Source organism: Apteryx rowi, unplaced genomic scaffold, assembly GCF_003343035.1.
Source record: "Apteryx rowi isolate R43461 unplaced genomic scaffold, aptRow1 scaffold_17, whole genome shotgun sequence".
Classification (NCBI taxonomy): Eukaryota; Metazoa; Chordata; class Aves; order Apterygiformes; family Apterygidae; genus Apteryx; species Apteryx rowi.
The window spans coordinates 2,298,174-2,320,754 of NW_020447974.1; the positions used below are offsets into that span (position 1 = coordinate 2,298,174).

At 39.2% G+C, this 22,581-nt stretch overlaps 1 protein-coding gene across 1 annotated transcript in view; it reads right to left on the reverse strand.

Moving 5' to 3' along the window:
* Positions 1–22,581, reverse strand: part of FBN1 (fibrillin 1) — a 146,730-nt gene that overhangs the window by 19,277 nt on the left and 104,872 nt on the right. Inside the window, exons 32-48 of the mRNA XM_026060519.1 lie at positions 20,552–20,677; positions 18,791–18,913; positions 18,042–18,164; positions 16,996–17,160; positions 16,540–16,608; positions 16,307–16,432; positions 14,865–14,987; positions 14,046–14,204; positions 12,979–13,050; positions 10,597–10,722; positions 8,134–8,256; positions 4,919–5,044; positions 4,013–4,129; positions 3,462–3,590; positions 2,846–2,965; positions 2,275–2,400; positions 128–277 (exon numbers count right to left, since the gene is read on the reverse strand). Of these exons, the coding sequence (XP_025916304.1) occupies positions 128–277; positions 2,275–2,400; positions 2,846–2,965; positions 3,462–3,590; positions 4,013–4,129; positions 4,919–5,044; positions 8,134–8,256; positions 10,597–10,722; positions 12,979–13,050; positions 14,046–14,204; positions 14,865–14,987; positions 16,307–16,432; positions 16,540–16,608; positions 16,996–17,160; positions 18,042–18,164; positions 18,791–18,913; positions 20,552–20,677 (2,103 nt within the window). The remainder of the gene's footprint in view (positions 1–127; positions 278–2,274; positions 2,401–2,845; positions 2,966–3,461; positions 3,591–4,012; positions 4,130–4,918; positions 5,045–8,133; positions 8,257–10,596; positions 10,723–12,978; positions 13,051–14,045; positions 14,205–14,864; positions 14,988–16,306; positions 16,433–16,539; positions 16,609–16,995; positions 17,161–18,041; positions 18,165–18,790; positions 18,914–20,551; positions 20,678–22,581) is intronic.

Consider the following 22,581-nt stretch of genomic DNA (forward strand, 5'->3'; position numbering starts at 1 on the left):
CTGGCAATTGTTATGGTTGAACACCGCTGGAAAATTATTTTCCCTAATTTCTTCTTCTAAGAATCCCAACCTTCTTTCCGTTCTGAGAGATTATCATAACACCAAGGTAAAGTATTTAATAACACACCATCTGCTTCCTCTGGGCAGAGTTCACACGGATCACCCCATCCCTGTCCTTTCAAGGCACAACAACACTCTTGTTTGGAGTGGTTTCGGGACTTCGGCACAGAACATTTTCCATCTTCAAATTTGGTAAAGCAGTAACTCACTCTCAGATCTGCATAAACAAAAACGTATTGTTATACACAGTTAGATTGACTTCATCACAGTTTTTACTTTTAGGTGTTATTGCAAAATTACAGGAAAAAAAATCAATGACAAAACACCCAACTCTCATCTGAGGCTATCAAGAAGGATCATTATGGGCTCTGACTGGAGAGATATGAAGAGGAAGATGAGCTCTCTATCCCAGTGAAGGAAAGCTATGGGATAGAGCTGCCTACTTCAGGCGGGGAAAAGGAGGAAGAGTTTTCCTCCACTGTTTGGCAGAAACAGAAGGGCTTTACCCCTCCCTTTGCTTCCTCCTCTTTATAAATGCTGAACATTGGCTTAATTTATTTATATTCCATTATTATTAAGAATCACTTGAGTCAAAAGATTTGAATCACTTTGTAAAGATAATGTTGTGCTGAATTAAAGTGACAGAGGCTATTTCCAATAGGCCTTTTCTTCCTCATCCTCTCCTGAGGTACACACAAACTAAGAGAATTGGCCCTGTGGCACTACATTTTACTCCTTTAAGCCGAGTAACAAGATGCTGGAGCAGAGCTGAGATCACAGACCACAAGTATCCAGCAGGCAGAGAGCTGGCAGCTCCCTGGGTTGGCAGGCAGACAGCATCGGGGCAGTTGTGGAAGCAGCTGCTCATCCAGTTTTCTGGCTGCAGTATCAATGTTGAGCAATGTCCAGACTTTATAAAAGTTCTAGGTAATGGGAAGTTTTAAACAAAAGTTTATTTGGCTTGAGATACTCAAAAAACAGTCTTTAGGGGATGGGGAGAAACACATTTCTCTAAGTTCACAAGCATGTATTTTCTTCTGACATTATGCATAAAACAGGGGTCTTTTTTTTTTATAAAGGATAAGATTAGGCCTTTTTAATTTTTTGTTTGTTTTGGGAGGTGATTTCTCCTCACCTGAGGAGAACAATATCCCCAGCTTAAAGAAACCTCATTTATACAAGCTACAAAAGCACAGCTAAAACAGCCCTGCTACTTTCACAAAGTTGAGGGAAGTAGCTGTGCCAAACTGCATGGTGGTTTGGAGACTTGGATGAACGTTTACTACAGGTTGGATTCATTTTACCAAAACCACAGTTTCATTTAGCCCACTGTGAAGTGAAGAACTCACTATGGTGTCAACAAGCATCACTGTTCTGTGCCAAGTATAACTACAGAGGTCCTCATAAAGGTCTTACTCATCAGTGGTTCCCACTGTGCACACTGTGTATAGACATTTAATGATATATCTATTTAATCATTTCCAAAGTCTTTAAAATAACTCTCTCCCTAATTTGCTATGCTTATTCTTTACCCACAGAATAAACCAACCTGCAGCTTTTCATTAGCAAATGTTCAGCTTTTAGCATCTGATCACTGTCTTAGCGCCCCTGCTCAGGCTCTGAACAGTGTATGCAGTATTTTGGAAGCCACAAAAGCACTTCAATCTTTTCTAAGCAGACTGGTTCTTATCATCCACACAACACCATTTTCAAATTTTTTCCATCGATCTTTTTTCCACCCACACATTTGTGGAGAGGAATAGCATATAGCAAGTGTTACAGATAATTTGATAAGCGCTAAGAACAGCCTTATTCCTGGAAATGCTGCTTTTAGCACTGCACTGCAGTAGTCTCCTCTCTGTGTTCATGCTCCATCTCTAGGTCGAACACACCACAGTCTACACAGAGTTCCAGGAAGCTGCAATGTTTCTTCCAGGGGTGCAAGAAAGGGATGCAGGGCAACACAGTTTCCTCATTTAACCTGGTGCATTTAACATTATCTTTGCCCCTGTTTTTTGCAATGTTCTCTTTAATGACAAACAGATGTTAGGGCCAGACAGCACCTCGCCACAAGTACAGAACTACCACGTTCTCCTTGTGAAAAACACTGTTTGAGTCTAGAGTGTCTTTGTTATATTAGAAACAGGCAGCTAATAAGGCTTTTATAAAACAGAAAACAAACCTGAAAATGCCAGAAAATGGGAGTGAACTTACCTTGGCATCGTCTTCCCGTGGAAGATAACACAAAGCCTTCTGGACACAGGCATTTGAAACTGCCTGGAGTGTTGCTGCATGTGCCTAGCGCACAAATTTCTGGCTGTTCCACACACTCATCAATGTCTATAGGAAAAGTAATTCAAGAGATGAGAAATAAAAATGTCTACGCTGGCAGCTGTACAACATAAAACGTATCATTACATCATCTTTGAAACCTAACAGATTTGAAATCACAAATGTCAACAGAAGAACAGACAGAGGGACAAGAAATACATGTGTAAAACTGAGGAATAGTTTTCAAAACCTCATGCAGTGGGCACACCTCACTAGGGTATCATCAGCCAAACCACCTGAGATGATATCTTTATTGGGATCAGATCAGGCAGCTCTGGTTCAAACAAAACTTGGTGAGATTTCTTCTGAGAATAAGTGACTCACAGAGACACAGGCTACAGTTCAGAACTGTACACTGCCACAAGAGAATCACTACCTGTGTTTAGATGCAGAGGAGAGTGGCAATAACTGTGAGTAGCTAGGAAAACAGACAGAAGAATTAATATAAACACACCTTCACATCTGTCATTTTGCAGGACATATCCAGGAGGACAAATGCATCTGAATGATCCATCCAAGTTCTGGCATGTGCCCGGTGAGCATTTTCCAGGCTCCAATGCACACTCATTGACATCTGAAAGAAGAGAAGAGCAACAGCAATTATCTCAAATAAATTATCTCAATAAATCTGCTGTTCAGGCTGCTTTAATTTTGCTCCCACCAAACTAAAGGTGGAATTCTCCAGGAGTAGGGGAGGAGTCCTCTGGCTCTTGGGTCTTTGACAAGACTCATCCGTGATCTAGCTAACAACATTAAAAGAAAGAATAAAGATTTCTCAGGCTAGGCAATCAGTACTTGCTCATCCCGCACAAAGCAGAAAAGGGGTAACAAAGTAACTGCATCTCACAGAGGGCAGAAACCAAGGAGCATAAAGTGCCCAAAGCTTTCTGCTTGCTTGTATGTTCAATAGTCAAGTCTGTCAAAAAAATGCTGCAGTACATTGCCATCATTTTCTTCTGCTAGATATAGTGATGATAGCCTGAGAATTTTTCTGACTTCTTCACTGTTTTACTCAAGAATGGCTGTTCAACGTTTGCTGCACTTTTTCTGCCCTAAGCCAAGACACTCACCAACACAAGTCCTTCCATCCAGAGCCACCTCATAGCCATCATTGCACAGACACTGGAAGGATCCAATTGTGTTCACACACTGACCATTCCTGCAGAGCATCCCGTTTCCACTTGCACACTCGTCCACATCTAAGAAAAATAACATTGAAAGATACATGAGAAACACCCGCAACAAGTAAAACTGGGCAACTGAGAGTTCTGTTCACACTATATCAGCACAGAGACTGATAATACATCAATCATTCCCTATTTCAAAAGCAAGTGAAGAAAAAAATACCACTATTTGTCTATGTTATGATATTTCCATCAAAAAGCAAGATTAAAGAAAAAAAAAAGGAATTGCATATTTCACACACGAACACTCAAGTAGTTACAGAAAGTGAGGACTACCTAATCAGAGAGGCCTTTTTTGAAGAGAGGAACATTTTTTTGTCTCTAATCCACAGACCATGCAAGACGGGAACCTAATTTAGTGGAGAAGAGGGCACTAATGTTAATTCCATTAGAAACAGAAAATCTTAGAAACACTAACTGCTCTCAGTACTCCTTACCTATGCAGTCATTGTTGTGTGAGAGGATGAATCCCAAATTGCAGCGGCAGTTGAAAGAGCCAATGGTGTTTCTGCAGGTTCCGTTGCCACAGGCGTCTCTTTCACACTCATTAATATCTACAAAAGAGCAGAAATAGCAACAAGAATTTTAATCATCGATGGGGAATGCAAGGCCTTACCAACTATCCCACAGACAAGAGAAACAATCCACTGGTAACATAGAGCAAACAGAAGGAAAAAAGATTAATTGTTGTGCCTCCCCAAAAGAAGATTTTACACAGGTTTATACATTTGATAGTAATATCTGAAAAAAATAATCAAAGGTCCAAAAGTCATTTATCTTCCTACAGCTCTGATCTCATTCTTCCCAAGGGAAGTCTAAGCAATCTTGGATCATGAGAGGCTTGAAATCTCCTCTTCTTACCCAGACAACAGATGCTATACTAACAGCCACCAAAGGGTTAAATACAAAAGTTCGATCTTTATTAAGATGACTTTGCTTCTGAAAAGGGCAGTTCTCTGGCAGGAAATCTACTCTTCACTTACTCTGTTAACAAGTAAGCTGTGTGCAATTACTGCACTGCAATATTAATATATTAGATTTCCTGCTCACAGGAATAAACGAGACAAAATACTTAGGAGAATTCTAAGAATGGAACATTTTTCAGAAAAATGAAAGCATTAGCTGTTCTTTACACCGGATATGCATTTTAAAGGTTTGCTCTTCTTGAATGAGTTGTTCTTCATTCATTATCAGCTTTATCTCTAATTGCCAGCTACGGTGTTTTTGCCTGGTGGTAACTAGGTCACAGTAAGTTCTTGTAATGCAACTTCTCACAACAGAGAAAATGGGCTTCCATTAAGACAGTCATTAAGTGTAAGTACAGCTTAATTTGATATACTTGCCTATACACATTGTTCTGTCATCATTGGTTTTGAATCCATTGTGACAAATGCAGTAGAAACTTCCAACAGTGTCAATACACTGCCCATGGCTACAGATATTGGGAATTTCTTGACACTCATTTCGATCTGAAAACAAAAAGGCACACGGAAAGTTAAGCCTCCTAAACTACAGAGCTGGAAACATTTATTAGTAGCAATCACACTAGTGAAAATCCAGTCTTCATTTAAAATAGTACATTTTAGTTTATTAATGAAAAGAGCATTACTAAGTACATCTCAGAAAATGGGCTATTTGCTTGTAAATTATTTTTTCAAGGTTTGCAGAGCTGAAAAAAAAATCTTGTGTGAAAATTATGTTTACCAATCATAGTTTCTTGCTAGAGGGAAGGCACATCACCATAGCCTTGAAAATCAGAATTAATGACATGAAATTGTGCAGGGAGCTTTGAGTGCTTTACACTGACTTTGTAGCAGATATGCAGATATGAAAGCTACACATACATTAGAGTTTATATCCTTCTAATGAAAGCAATTACTTGCTTTTAGCCATATTTGATTGTCTTCCTGATTATAAATCAACCTTCTTGATCAACTTAGAGAATTCCTGCAAAACAGAAATGGAGATAAATCCCACACTTGTCTCACTAAACTCACAGAAAGACAAAACCCCTCATGGATTTAGCTACTTATTGTGCAGAGGTAAAATGGCTACATATGTACATGTGTGTTGAAGCCTCTATGCCTCATGTAATGCGATGACCCTGCAAACCAGACAACTAGGGCATGCATGATAAGCTCAAACAGCAAGAGGAGTTACTGCTGTATGAAGCCAGAAGATATTTTGCCAGCAGCAGCTGCATAATTCTGCAGAGAGATGTGGGAAAAAACATCCTACCACCACGCTGCCTTATAATAGGAGGGCATCCATCATGCTAGTTCCACAGCTGACTGCTTCCTGCTACTCGTTATGAATAACGTCAGCTAGAATTCAGGATTTTATCAATAGTAAGTAAAATAAAACATCAAAGAACAAAATGTTTGCTGTCCAGCAGATTTCTCTACATAACATAAATCAGGAATATGAATCAAATGAGGTCTTTTTGTTGACCTCTTCACCAACAAGAGCTGCTTTGATTCAATATGCTTCCTGGTGCTTTGTCTTCTGCAGCTCCAAAATACAAGAACTGAGGTATGGCTAAAGTTTTCTATTAGAATCTATTAGATTTTAATGTACAGAAATTTTCTTTCATATGTAGTCTAAGGAAAGCAGATGCACTTTCTCACCAAGCTGTCCTCCATTCACCACAAAAATAAGAGTAAGGTTCTTCCTAATTGCAAAGAAATGCATGTACTAAATCTCCTTTGCCTGCCTCTACACTGCCTCTTTATGTTTCCCTCAGCACACCAATAATCCATATATACCCCTATCCCCAACATCACTCCCGGTGAACTGGGGCTATTAGTAACTTTGGAGGGATGTTCACTGAGGACCAAGCTCTCCCAACACTATTAAAGGCGCTGCTGGTAATTAGATTGGAAGAATCTGAAGGAGGCCAAAAGAAAGCCAATGAGGGATAGCATGCTATCTTCAGAGCTCCTAATCCTCTCACCTTAAGAGAGGGGGAACTAAGAAAGACTATGACTCTCTTTGGTGTTCTGTGGGCAAATGAACAGTGAATTAAAATCCTGGGGGAAAAAAAAATCACTTCTTTTGGGGTAAACACTGAATATGAGAATAGTTTAAAAACTGGGAGGCGGAATTCTTTTAAGTGTCACAAATGAGTTTATAGGAAAAATTATTTATTATACCACAACAGATAGCACCAGAAGAATGCTATTCTGATAGTGAGATAAATGCAGTACTCATCATACTAGTGCCTACTATATATCATAGCTTTGCTTCAACAGCATACAAGCTATTAGGGTGTAATCATTTTCCATGTAGTAGCAAGGCTGATCCAATCCTGCAAGGTGCTTAGCACTCTTCACTCTCAGTAGAATGGTTGGGAATTTCCTTCCTTTGCAGGATCAAGTACTTTATCAACTATTTTTGTTTTGACTCTAATTGTTTAACTTTATTTTCACTAAATATAAAATAAGAGCAAAATACAGGGAAGTATTATTGTTTGTGCCAATTCATGTTGGGTATTGTAACCCGTATCAGAACCTTCCCTGGCTTTCCTGTACTACCGTAACGAAGGCATAATAACGATTACATTAGGAATATATTGAATATTTACATGTACTGCTGCATAGCTTAACAAAACAAAGTTTTAGTTCTCATAGTAGTGTTCTGGTTGCCCCTACACCCTTTTCCCGCGAGGGTCTCACCAAACAATGAGAAACTGTACTGCAGGGAAAAGTGCACTTCCTAAAACTCAAGTACTCAGAAGCAAAAACCCAAGGAAAATGTTACCAATTTCCTTTGTAATTATTATTTTGCTCAGAAATGTATATAATATTAATGGCTGTTTGGCTCACAGCACTCTTTAAAATCTCTGTGTTTCTTCAAATTATCAAGATAACATGAATGCCTCTCTGGGCTACGATATTAGAAGAAAGAGCAAATAGATTAGAGAACTGCAGTTCCACTCAGTGAGTATTCAAAAATAATGTTCAGGGTCCTGTTTAAATATATAGAAAAGTTAGGAAGTTTAACAATAAGCTTTTTAAGTTAGTTATTGCATATGGCCTAGCAGATAAACCCATCTTATCAGTAGAAGACTCCAGTAAGCATTGATTTTTAAGTGAAAATACAAGTGGCAAATAAAGTTTTGGAACACATTTAGCAAATTACAATAAAAATCAAAGAATTTAGGCAGAGGAAGGGGAAAATACCACGTGCTCCCTCTTTGGGAAGCAACTGAGTTTTTAGTGTCAGAAAACAGTTAGTCTAGAGGCAGTGAATCATCTTGGTCTTCCCTCCCCAGACATGACATGGGTTAGACAAAAACCTTTGAGGTTGATGGGATAAGGTGGAAGATAACACCTATTCAGGTGACTAATCATTTCTGCCTTTGCAGAATGGGTCCATTAGTCTTCTGGGACATGAGCAGAATGCTTGTGGGATCTCCTAAAAGGCGTTAAGCCCAGAAAACATCATCTGGTATACTACAACATACATCTTCCTGAAGAGGAGATAGGCTTTTTCAGACTTCTTTTAAAAGCTACTATTTTCTGCCAATTTTCACACAAAACAAACCAGAAATACTCACCAGTACAGCGGCCAGTTGATGTGAACCTGTAGCCAGGTTTACAATCACAGCGGTAGCTACCAGCTGTGTTGACACACTCTGCATTCTGTTGACACACTGGTCCATTTTGGCATTCATCAATATCTATTAATACAAAAAGGCATTTGATTGTTACTGCAAGCTGACATTAGAAAGAGAAGAAAACTTCTTTGTTTTTAACTTAAATGAGTATTCTCTTACCCAAATAAAAGTGTGTCTTTTTAATTCATAAAAATAAATATATTGATGAAAGTAGATATTTAGTCAGATTTGGCTACTCCCCTGAAATCATCCCAAGCCCATATGTTCCATTCCTAAAACATATTTCTGTTTAGAGGATTTATATAACATTTTTCTGAAGATGTTGGAGTGCCCATGAAAGTCCTTTGCAACATTTCACTTGGGTGGATTTCATTCTTACACTGTGCTCAGCATAAGTAAGCTGCTGTGCCCAAACAGATCTCTCCTGGAGACTATGAGGATCTCCCTTGATCATAACACAGGATCAAGATCCATGTTGGTCATTAATAGCTTTCAATACGAACAGCAACTCCAAATTTCAGGCAACAACCTTTTACATTTAATAACCTAAAGGGCAAATGCTAATAAGTGAGGAAAACTAGTAAAAATACATTTCCAATGCCAAAAACATTCTTTTTTGCTTTAAAAAGCAGAAAACTCACCTATTAGCTCTGTGTATGTCCCTAATTGGTATGGTATAATCTCTGTTTTAACAAATTTTCCTTACTTAAGGTTGTGCAAAGTAGATGGATGAATGGCACATTTTCYGTTTGTGATACTGGTCTGTGTTTATAGCTTGGGAAGCTCAGTCCTGGTTGATTTCTTGTGGATGGCTGTATGTTTAGTGAAGCGCACCCACTCAGCATAGCCATACAATCGCAGGCAAGTTTTACTAGCAGGCAGCAGCTGAGAGACAATACCTCAAGTAGTAGTTACTTAGAAAGAGTAAGACAGTAAGAATTTGTCTCATGGTGCAAGACAAATTCACAGTCAGAAGTAAAAGGGTATTAAAAAAAAAAAAAAAAGCATGGGAACTGGATTTGACTTTGCTTTCTCAGTCTTCAAGATGGATTCATGAAAGTAAAGTTTTATTCTGGTTGCGTTGCTGCCAGCCCCCGATGTCAAGCGTATGGAAGGAGAGAGGTATTTTACAGGGGAGATGGTGCTACCAGGAGACACCTGTAAAATACCCCTCTTAGAGGAATACACAGTTTAGGAGATGATTCCCAAGATCATGTTCTAACAATAAATATTGACTATAGTGTATCAACATCATCCTAAAAAAGAAAAAAAAAAGAGRAGAGAGGGTTCTTAAATGCAGTTTTCTAATCTCATTAAACAGTATCTGCAAACAGACACAGCCCAGCAGACCCTATCCTGTGAAGTCACTCAGGTGGCCAGTCACTGTAACCTACTGAAAATGCTGCCGACTTGGACTTGGTTCATGGATCTGCTGATGAGTTGTCAAACAACCTTGCTTATCACTTAGCTGTTTTCTTTTATCTGCTCATATTCTAAGGCCCAGGTTTGCTTTCCAGTGAGAGGAGTTTAAGTGCTTTTGTGGTGGTGCTGGCCTTGGCTGCCTTGGGGAAGCTCCCTTCGGAAGTGGGTTGCATTGAGCTACAACAGCACAGACACACAGGGAAGAGACAGAGCCCTCCCAAAAAGCTTGGGCCAAATTCAGTGGGACCCTCATTGTCACTGGAGTCTCTCACAGCTGCTTTATTTCCCTAGAAATGTAACTATATTTCATTTAGAAGAAGCATGCAGAACATGTTTATATTTGAAGTAACTGCTGAACCAAATTACAGCAGTGGTAAATTTGGTCCATGAGATTTCAAAAACAAGACATGAAATTCAAGTGTTTAAGAGGGTTTATTCCAAAGACATGCTAATGTGCATGTTTTCAATGCCTTGCTTTGCAGTATCTGTTTTGCTACTAGTTAGTAAGTCTCATAACCACACCAGAGAATGAATGCAACTCATACTACTGTCTTTAATTTCTCCATGACTCTGACTAATACAATGTTAGGAAATGTTTAAATTGGCAAAAAAAATTATCATGTGTTTAGAGTATTTACAGAAATCTTTGTTTTGTTATAAAAAATATTTTGGAATAACAAAATATTATTCTCATGATCTGACTCAGGAAGACTACCCTCTTCTTGGCTTTACTGCCAAATGTGAAAAACGTTTCTTCCCATGACTGCTGACTCACGCTCTTTCAAGAACTTTGATGTCAGATGGAAAATCTGGTATTTTCTATGCAAAAGAACTTGAAAAGTCTTAAATAACACAGATTTAGTCTGACGACAGTCTTTTCCCTTGATAAGTATACCTTGCAAGTACATCAGATTTGCCAGTGTTTGAATTGTCAGCTGGTGAAATCCCATTTCTCTGAATGAAAAGGTCTAAGCACCATACCTTCGCAGATCAGTAGCTTGTCGTTGTAAAAGAAACCCACTGGACACTCGCACCGGAAGCTGCCAACCATGTTTATACAGATTCCATTGTCACACACTCCAGGAATCTCTCTGCATTCATCAATATCTGCAAGAAGAGACATTTTAAATACTTGCAAATGGTACTTCATTAAACCCTCTGCTACTGAACTATATCCTTATGCATTTATTCATATGAGAATTATCAAATGTATAATATTAGCATCAGAATGTTTACTGCTCTAATAGACAGCGAGTTATGCCAAATAGTGGAAAGGTATTTCCTCAGGGTCTGACTCTCCACTGTGGCCAAAATATTTCCTGCCACAGGGAAGGCACAGAGCAGCACATTTCCTTCCCCATCTCTGCCACCACCCCCTTGACGAGCCTCCTCATCTTCCTTATTGTTACAGTGGGCTTATTGGAAAGAGAGGAATGGAGAGAATGTGACTGTCTTTGGGTTACTTCAGGCCCTGTGATCTTCAGTTTGATATAGGAGAACATGACTGAATGCAAACACTAGAACTCTGCTTTACACTGTTCTACCCTTATTAATCTGAGAATACTTTCATGTTTTTCTGCAGCAGTTTGAAAGTACCAAGATAACATTTTAAGTACTGCCACCATGCTGTTAATTAGATTGATCAAGCCAGATGACCTGTGCTTGCCAATCCTCTATTCCTACCTGGGTTAAGTAACCGATTATGTATCTTTAACATTACTGCCACAGCAAAGAGTTTCAAGACTCCCTAGAAGCCTTTCCCTTTAGTAAAAATTGTCATATGCAGTGATGTACACAACACAGAGAACACGATGGGAACTGACCTGCTAATATGAATTTCAAGCAACTAATGTATTTTTTTTTATTTTGCTGCAAGATCAAACCCTTGATTTCCTACATTAGATTCTGCAATTTTTAGTCATCTGGTTATAAGAGATATATAAAAATAGAACTACTTCCGTCCCTGAAACGATCACCTTGAGTAAGCATGTAGGACTTGGTGATAACAACAGAACAGTAACATCACGTGAAGACTGTAACCAAACATTACAGGGTGCAGAGAGCACTGTACCTGTCAGGTGGGCGCTGCCTTGTTCCCATGCCATACACCTACAGATGTAAGAGACGGGAAGAGCTGCTAAGTAAAAGCAGCCTAGTGACACCTGCCAAGATCATAAAGCACCAGGGAGAGCCTGTGGTTCGCACGGTGTAAGGCTGGGTATGCACCAGTCTCACCACAGTGATGCACGCACTGGGTCATGCTGGTCGTTTCAAGGGACCGGCCCTTTCGTTGTATGTGGTATTGGTTTATGGCATGACAGGGCACGCCAGGCCAAATGCAACACTCCTGGCACTCCTGCTAACTACTATGTGTGGAGCTTTTATCTATGCATGTTAGCATGATCCAAGATCTCCACGCTATACCATATCCTAATGAGTTTGTATGGTTGAATATAGCTACCTTCGATTGTGACCAAGCAGACATCAGGGCAAATACTTCAGTGCTTCCTACCTTCTGTTGATGAATGGCCCAATTTGCTACAGTAGACTGGCAATGATTTTGGCTAATAAATGCTAAGAGCTAGATTTTGAAACTTTGCCCCTTCAAAATGAGCTGGTAAATAATAAAACTGTATATTTCTCTAATTTCTTTCTGCACTTCATTAGAAATATTTCCATCCAGCTAGCTGGATGCTGTATCACAGTAACAGCTTAATTCTAAAGCACCTGATTACTGCCTACATGCTGTCTCTCTGCTTTTTACAGGGTAGGTTATCTGCTTCGTATTTGCATTTTTGTGTGAATAAAAACAAAAGGAAGTCCCACCAGGGATTTATTCAGATCCTTGCCTTTGAATTCCTCATTCTCTCCCTCTTTTTGTTTTGCAATTTGTTACTCACAATTCAAACATTACACACAAAAACATACGTGAGAAATATTCCAACTGAACAGCAAAAAGGATTTTTGTGTCAAACCAATACACAGGGGGATTGGTGTGAAATGTCAGATTAAATCTCTGCTTTAGTCTGAAGGAAAGACTCCTAATTCCTTTTAAAGCAGATGCTGACTGGCCTTTCTCCCAGACCTCTTATTCTTGGTATCCGTAGCTTGTTCAAATAGGCTTGATTACAGTTTCTTTACAGCTTTATGTTGCCTTGATCACAAGCAGCAATGATCATTGCTGCCAGCTAGGAGGAGCTAGGCAGAAAGTTTGCAGGCTCAAATTTAAACAGAGGGTTGAACTCCATTGCATCCTTTAGTCGTTATTCCTCCCCTAGAAAAAATAACTGAGAAGACAATCCCTCCCTTTCCCTCTCACAGAGGCAACATAAAATTTAGTTCACAACAGAAATCACAACTCACCAACTGGTAATCCTGTATAAATGTCAATGAAAAAGCCAGGCCTCTGACTTCCACAAAGTGTGGAGAATTCATCTGCAGCAGGAAAGTAAAGCAGCAGTTGTAGTATTTTAAATTAATAAACAATCAAAAATTCATTACATCCTCTGCCCAAGAAAATTCTACTTCTACTCTTTCAGCACCTACAGGGCATGTAGAGGTAGGCAGACACCTCCCAAAGGCTTACTGTGTGATCTGCTTTGTATGGATTCACAGCCTTGTGGCCTCATTCAAAGGCCACCAGAGTTAGCAAACAAAAAGATGTAGAGGGCTTGAGCTCACATCCTGGTTTTGCTGTGCATATGCTTATCTCAGTGCATTAGAATTTTTGTATACAAGTCCAGATATGAGTTTTAAAAACCTGAGCCATAAGAAGGAAATTATCCAAATAATTGTCTAGGAAGTTTTTTCTTGAACCAAGCCACCTTGAACCTGAGTGGGGTGTACTGGATTCAACTCTGCAAAGTCTTACCCAGTGCAGAGGAGTCCCGTATGTCCATACAATTAGCCCAGGAACACCTACATCTCATATCTGGCCACCTGACACGGATCATTCTCAGAAGAGCCTGAAGTACCCTCTGTAACCCCATGGCTACCAGAAAGGCCCTTTGAGACAATCAGCGGTCACACAGCACAACTATTTCAGGCCAAGGACTGGATAGCGCATGGCTGCTCTAATCAGGAGGCCATACACACAGCTCAAGCATTACTTTATACTGTATTTTGGAGCTATGCCAAGCCTTAGTCCTTGATCTACAAGCCTTTGCTAAAGGGATGGATTAACTTAGTCACAAAGCAGGCATGGCCAAGCAGTTTAAGCACAAACCACTCCAAAAGGACATAAACATATGCCTTCTCTGTGGTTTGGGTTGATCACCTTCATGCCAAAAAGGGTAATTAATCCCTTCATTTTATACAAATAAAAGAAAGCAGAAAAGAACATAGCATCTCTCTCTAACAATGCTATATCTGCTAGTAGTAACCACCATGTTACCCAGGCTTTCAAACAGCTTTGTAATGCAAAAACGCACCAGTGCTTGGGATAGGGCACTGTTCACAAGGCTTATTCCATGCACGTCCAATGTTGTAGGAACAGCAGCACATTTTCTTGGTCATATTAAAGAGCAGCTCGCCATCACAGGTTTGATTGTCAGCATAGTAATTTCTGTAGCACAGACTTCTTCTCATATCTGCAAAAATGAAGAAAAACCCAGGCCAATGCATTAGCAACTCTTATGAAAGATGATGAAACCTTAAGGGGTTAGAAGTTACCTCCTTTAAATAATGTACTTTTCAGAATCCTTTCAAGTAGGTGCTGTAGCACTGTAAAATACTACAGAAAAGCTTGTCCCTAGAATATTACCATAAAAGTATGTACATAAAAGAAGTGTTTGCAACACAAATGCTTAAGTGTCCCCATCACAGCTCTAACACTGATCAGACTCATCAAAGGATTTGATATTGGCCTTTTGCCCAACACTGTAAGAACATGAGCTTGTTTATGGTTCCCCTTAAAAGCTGTGCACAGTTTGTGACTTCATTCTGTGAAGACTGGGTAATTTCAGCAGTGTTTCAAATTCAGAAGCTTTTAGCTGAAAAGCTGAGTGAAACTTGAAGGGCGTGACACAGAAAATATCAAATCAAAGGAGAAGTTCTGATGAGGTGCTGAAAGATCTGTGTTAAAAATGATCTGCCTTGGCTTATTTAATAAATTAATGAAATAAGACAGATCTTTTACTTAATTAATTCTTGCATTTAACTGAATTCAGAGGAATAATTTTGATTTGCACCAGCTAAAGCCCTGCCCCAAAGCATAAAGATAAATAAAAATAAAAAAACCCACAACATACCCATACAGTTGTTCCCTCCATTGACTTGCATGTAGTCAGGAGGACAGATGCAGGTGTAGTTCCCAACAGTATTGTAACATGTGCCAGGTCCACAAATGCCAGGGGTATCGCACTCATTTACATCTAGAGGAGAACAAAAAGGCAGTGAGTGGCCATGGCAGTTTCTCATTGTGCTTCCAAGAATGAAGCTGTCTCAGCAACGCACAGGGCAGGAACATGCTCGCAGAGGATAACTGAGGGGCTCTGAGTGAGGTCATGGCAGATCGAAGCCTGCATAGAAGAGAAGGCCATGGCACAGATGGCCATGGAGAGCTCAGCTGTGGTAGGAAGACAGGAACTCTGGTGTGTCTAGACGGCTCAGAGTCAGCGATTTGGTTTTTGCACCCGCTGCACAAAAAAAGTATTTGAGGATCTTATCCTGTATTCCCAGATCTTGACGAGAATCAAAGCTGTTCCTTGTGGAGTGCCCTACCTAACTAGCAATAGGGCTAAATCAGACTGATTAGATGGTTCAGATCTGTTTGCAGAAAATGAGTGACTTTCCACCAAGTGATGACATATTTATTTCATCAAGAGACTCTAAACTTTGTAATAAAAAAAAAAAAAAAGTCAAACTAGGAGCTTAAGAGTCCAAAATTGTCTCTTATGATTTTAAACTAGCTTTGACATATCACTAAAAAAAAAATACATAGATAGATTTCCTCTTAAATAGGCAACCATTTGTTGAGCTATGCAAGTGTAATATGGATGAAGCACTTTTTCTTCTGCCTTAATTTAAGGCCCGAGTCTTTTGCATTCCTGCAGTGCTGGGCACATCATAGGCACTATATTAACATTATTAATGGTCTGGAAGGCTGAAGACAGTCTGGACAGTGGGAAATCAAAGATTTGGGAGTTTGTTTAAAGTTTTGTATCCAGTACAACCTGACAGGTGCATGTAATGTGCTGAACATATACTATTGATTGTGCTGGGGGAAGCAAAATTTTTTGAAGTACAACAAATATTTTCAGCTGGACATTCAGATCAGCAGGAGAGAAAATAAGCAATAGATAAAAGGCACTAAAACACTAACCAGCCCAGCAAACTCAAGCAGCAAGTTTGTTTTTTATCTGATTGTTTATTCATTAACCATTAGTGAAAAGCTATTTTTTAGAGCTGGTCAGGAAATGATATTTAACTTTTACAAGAATTTTCAGATCTTTTGTTTTCAATGAAAACCTAGTCATTCTCAACAAAAATCTGCATGTACTTCAACACAGTCAAGAAGGAGCTTTCTATCTTTCAATGCAAGACTTCAGCCTGTTTCAATTTTTCCACCCTTAAGCTTTACCCTGCTTGGTCTGGTTATTTTTATTTTAAGAGACAGATTAATTCTGCATGTTGATTTGTCATCACTTTATAAGAACAAAAGCAGAAAACTAGTAAAGTCAAGTCTACGTACCATCACACACTCGAGTCTCTTCATTCAAATAGTACCCTGACGGACACTGACACTGGAAGCTACCAAATGTATTAATACATTTTCCTCCTTGGCAAAGTCCAGGCAGTTCTTGACATTCATCAATATCTATTTGAACATAACCACAAATATTATTTCATTCTATGAAAAAGTAACATTCGTTGAAGAATTTTATAATTCTAGACATGTAAAAAATAAAAAAATATAAACATTACCCTCTAATATAACTGTAATAGGGTTTGGTCGGAATCCTTCCCCTCCAGGGCAAAGAACTTTATATTCAGCTGAAAACAAAATACATTTATGAACCTAAAATAGTAGAAATATTTTCAGCAAAATTATCTTTGAAAACGAATCAGATTGCTACTTTAGATTTAAATTATCTAAAATAAAGTAACAGAGCATCAACATTAGGTTTTATTCTGTAATATCAATAACTCCTATTGAATATCATAATGTAAAGTTTTATGCATAACAGCAAACTTATTCAGGAGCGTTATCTTACATAAGCTTATTGAAAAAACAGTAAAGTTTGATTAAGACTTGTGTGTTTCTTCAAAAATGTCACCTGCACGTATACAGTAAATGATCACACAAGTATTTGAGCTACCTGGATAAATTAAGAAAAGACACATTGTACTGTCACGTCCAACCCAGGAAAGCCAACTTACTTGAGTTCACAGCCGGGCAATGTTCACAGGGAACCCCCCAAGCTTTACCGAGGGAGCAGCAACAAGAGGCCTTGGAAACACCCACTCCAATCTCATTGCTGCAGAAGGTGCCACCATTATCTCCACGAGTTTTAACGTCCAGGTAACAGTTGCCAGATCGTGTATCTATTCAAATTGCAAATAATGTCAAACACCATACAATGTCAAATAAATCACAACACATCGTCTCAGGATGAGGGATACCCTTCTAACTGCTTTCATCGCTCATTGAACAGCCTAGCAAAGTAACTTGCTTTGTCCAAGAGAACACATCTTTTCCCCCTCAGACAGGATAGTGTCCCATCCCTCGGCTTAGCTGGACTGCTCACTGACTGGGGAATGTACTCAGCATCACCAAGAGCTGTACAGTCAGGTCTTTTCTCATTTTGATACACATTCTCATCCATGTTTGTACCTCCTTTCAGTTCCAGAAACCTGTTGCTTTCTCCTCTCCTTGACATTAACAAGTACTATGTATGAAAGCATCTACTAAATGTTAGGAATTTCAAATACTTTTGAATTTGAGGAGCATTTCTACACCTACAAATGAGAGCCAAAAAATGTCAGAGAAGTACCAAGCAGTTTGAATCTAACACTTACAAGAGCATTTCCATTGGTCATGAAAGTAGTACCTAGCCAAGCGACACTCAACACTCCAAGAGCATGAGTGGCTTTACGCCACAGCTTCATTCACCTGCCATCTTGGGGCCAGCTGGATTTTGGTTTAAGCTTGTTGAAATTTAAAATTGTCTCATGTCTGCTCTAAATTGTGGATGGCTGTAACAAGCCCCAAGGGATTGGTTCTGGCAGCCGGGCATTGCTGAAACACTACATTATTCTGGACACATTCCCACTGCGCTGTTATAATTTCTAAGCCAAGGGCAGTGGGGTGGGAGTTGGAAAGCCTGTTCCAGCCCTTGTGCATGACCTGTGACTTTATCCCCAGTTAGCACTGCAGCCCCTTTGCACAACTTCACTTGTAAATGGCACAAGGAATGATCCCTTACCAACACATCCAACTCGGGTGGGATTCAGCTCAAAATCAGGAGGGCACTCACAGGTGTAACTACCAGCAGTATTGATACATGTGCCACTAATGCAGGTTGTGGGATCTGCACATTCATTAACATCTGCAAGAAAAAACAGCAGGTGGTAAGCAAATAGTGTGACAGTTCAAACCATCAATATATCAGGTATAGTAAGTTGACCACCACAAATCCATTAGTTATCAGATACTGGTGTCCAGGAAGCTCTAAAAAGCATGTGCACATTTTAGAAGTAGAACACTTGTCTGTGACAAATTCATCATTTCATGCAGAAAAAACTTGTTTTTACTGGAAAACCTATCTATGAATTAAAAGTCATATAGAAGTATTCAAAAAAACTTAAGGGAAAAATACATTACAAGTTCATACTTTATCATACATTACTGTGAACAGAAACCACAGGGCACAACGCATCTCTGCCTAGGAGATAGGGACAGACAGGAGTGTTATCTCTGCTGTATATTTCCCCTTCTCTTAATCCAGTGGAATATCAGAGGTTCACAAAGAAAGGGAGAGAGGAGTGTAGAAAAGGCCACCAGTCTCCATCTGAGTCCAAGCCCTGCTGATCCTTCTCTCTGTGTTATACAGTGGGGAAGTATGAATTTTCCTATATGTAGTCTGATTTTTACAGCTTTGTTAAAGAATTTCCTAGGGACTTGACCATGATACTAACAGAAAATTAAAAGCATCTTGTTCAAAATTATCTTTACCTGTGCAGTTACCACCGCTTCTGTCCAACTCGTAACCCACTTCACACTCGCATCGGAAAAGACCAGGGAGGTTGTGACAAGTACCGTAGACACAGATGTTAGGAAGTGAACACTCATCGATATCTGATAGAAAAAAAAAACAGGTGGGGAAAAATATGAGGCTCACATATCTTTTTTATATATATAAAGAACTGCTAAAAGGTTCAGCAAACCTGGATCTGGAAGCCAATTGCTCCTGCACACCATGTAACACCAGAAAAAATTACGTGTGAGATCTATACTTGGAGCGTACAGGACCTAATCCGTAACCTTTCATTTGGGCAAAAGGCTCTTTCCAGCGCCACCAGAAGCCATACCAGAAACAATCTGAGTTTATTAATGGGCCAACCTGCTAAGTAGCAAAATTAAACATGGCAGAAGATACGCTTTAAAAGTGAAGTTCATGCTAAACCAGTAGCCGTCTGCAGAAAGCTGGACTTAAGCAAAGCAAAAGCCTATGCAGAAAGGTGAATTTAACTCTCATCTTCAGATTTTTGTAAAATGTAGATCTTGAGTTTGGCACCTGGACCCAACTTCTGTGGGCCTTTTGTCTGAATCATTGTATCTGATTCAATCTGTAATGACTGCTCTATGCACTGCATAAAGAATGACTGATTTGATACAATAAAAGAGAGTGCGTGTTTACCAAGGACCTTAAAATGTTGCATTTAGTGTGCACATCTGAGACACCAAGAAAAGTCTGTTTTAGCAACAGGAGCTAGACTCTGTATAAGCTATTTAAAGTTAGCTTAAAGATTATACTGTTTGAAAGTAAATTGTTTCATGACATTATGAAACTTAATATTGTTTTAGTTTACACAAAAAATTCACTCTCATAATTTATTTCTCTTTGTAAGTTACTAAAAAAATCCACACAGAACATTTTCCAGGGCAAAAAGCCTATTTATAGTGATGTACTTATGAACTCTATCAAATACCCATTCCTACGAGTTAACAGTATGTCACTTGATATGGGTGCTTCTTCCTGACTGAATTAACTGACCAGTACTATAAAGCTGCGGATTTCAAATGTTGCAATCAAATTTATGACCTTAATCATGTTGACAGCATCTTTACCATTTGATTTTTTTATATGCAAAGCTCTAATGAAGGACTTAGAGTTAACTGGTAACTTGCTTTCAAAACTAAACAAATAGTCCTTTTTTTTTTTTTTTTGGCTTTATAAACTTTCTGCAAGGCTTCAAATTCTGATTTTGCACTTCACAGACATCCTCAAAGCAGGTCCACTGTATTAGCTACCAAAGCAGTATTTTTCAGCAGGTTTGGACTCAGAGCCAAAGCCTGCAGAGGTCAGTGGGAGTCCTTCCACTGACTATAAGAGAGTGAGGAGCAGGTGCCTTTCTGCATACAAGCTAATCTCCACATACATCAACACAAAGTAATGACTTTTTCCATTTAAGTGATACAAATAAAATGAAGAACTTGCAACAAATCGGCTAAGATGAAAATGCCATTTGGATCACCAGCCGGACCCACAAATAAGAGATAAGATACTCTCCAAAAAACTTCTCTCTTTCCACAAGAGGTCCAAAATAAATCCTAGTGCCCAGATGCATAAAACTGAAAAAAAGCAACTATTACTGACAATTTTCATGCAGTTTTCAATACAACCACAACTGTAACCAACTGTAATATTTTCATATGTAAAATATTATTACGGCAGAATTTGCTGAGTGTTGTTCAAAGCTTACAGAGAATTACCTTCACACGCTTTCCCATCTGGACTTGGCAAAAATCCCATATCACATTCACAGCGATATCCTCCAGGGGCATTGAGGCATTGCCCATTTTCACAGAGATTCAAGTTTTCTGAGCATTCGTCGAGGTCTGCAAAAGGAAGAGAAAGTGCAAGTTTAATTACAGTAAACATGTTTTCCTCATCGATGTTTGGTTCAGCTGAAGTATGCAGTGTTGCGAGAATTTTAATTATTCCATTAGCTGTGAACACTTGCAGAAGAAACCACAAGCTGCTTATGCATAGAGCCCATCACACATAACAGCTTAGAGTATTTTCTGCACATTGAAAATACAACTTCTAATCAAAAGGAAAATCAGTGAAAGGTACAGACTGCTAATGTAGCTACAGTTAGTAACAATTGAAGGTAGTACTTTGGGTCAAATTTAGACTCAGATAGAGCATGTGAATTTTATTATCGCTATTGTTTCTACTACAGCAAAGCCTAAAGGCAGCAATTGAAATAAAGGTTTACTGTGCAATGAGCAAACATAAGGTTACAGGCAGTCTCCATGCCAAATACAGAAAATACTGACGAAAAGTGGCAGCAAGGTGAAAATAACTCAATCAAAATTAAATCGAAGGTTAACAGCTGATGAGAAAAACAGCCTTGCTACCGGACTATGCTGCCCTGCAGATAGATTGTGGCCCCTATTCTCTAGCCGACATTTTATACAACATAAAAACACCCTACTTGTTGCAACAAAGTCTGGCTGGCAGTGAGAGCTTGTAAAAGGCCATGACTGGAAAGCAAAGCTAGCACCTATCAGGGCCAGTGTTGCATGCTTTGGCAGAAGGCTTACATAACACTTGCATGCCCAAGTTTGAGTTCCAGCTACCTCTTGAAGTCAGGAGCAGTAAGCAGTCCAAAAAAAAAAAGAAAAAAAGAAAAGAAAAAAAAGGGGGGCAGAAACTCAGGAAGTGCTTCGTTTGGAAGATGCAGTTCCTAGATTCCTACAAATCATCATATGGGAAATGAACAAAAAGGCCTTCTGCTTGTGAAGGCCACTAAAACAGCTGAATCTGATTCAAGAGTAAATTATACGGAAAGAATTAACCAGAGTCCCAGTGCCTATTTCTAAACTGGAATAATTCAAATTCAGCCTTAAACCTGCTGAGCCAGATTTCAAGATGCCATAAAACTGCTCTGGCTGATAGAGTGTTGCTGATTTGTACCAGCTGAAAACCTGGCCCAGCAGCTGCCTATCCTGTGGCTTTACTCTGAACAGGGTCACCTTCTACATGTAGCCTCAACAGCAACACCAAAATCCTTAGGGTAACAGCAGAGTTCCTGATGGCTAAGCCTACATGAGCTAATCCATTCTTCAGAGCAGAAGACTGAAGTGTGGGTGGGAAACATCTCTCTAGTGATGTTTTATAATCACACTTTCAGTTGATAGTATTAGGTTTCAGAAGTAACTACCACCATCCTACATGTCAGCACTGCATCCTGATACCATGTTTCCAGATAAGGCAGTGAAGAGGGCAGATGGCACATACTCACTTGTGGGAAGAACGGGCATTTTTAAGCAATTTTACAAAGTAATTTTAATACAGATGCCCTATTACTCTAATATTAATGTGGACAGCCAATAAGCTGGTTTATTAATTGGCCTAATTATACCATCAACTGTTGTTTTAATGTTTACCCACTCCTACTAATGCTCAATACTCTCAATGCTCATGGAAAACTTTTGTTTTTAACAAGGGGAAAAAGTGACTGTTTTAGACTAGGTATAATACACAATATTTTCTTTCAAGTCACAGCAATTAATGTGAAATAGAAGAACATGAAAGGTGACAGAGAATAATTTCATAAGAGACAAAGGCTTCAAAATTTTTTTTGGCATTGAATCGTAGCCTAATTCAGGTCTGGTCCTGCTTCTGCTTAAAACAAGGCTAACTTCAAAGTTAGATCGGATTGCTCACAGCCTTGTCCACCTGGCTTCTGAATATCTCCAAGGATGGAGGTTTCACAACCTCTTCGGGCACCTGC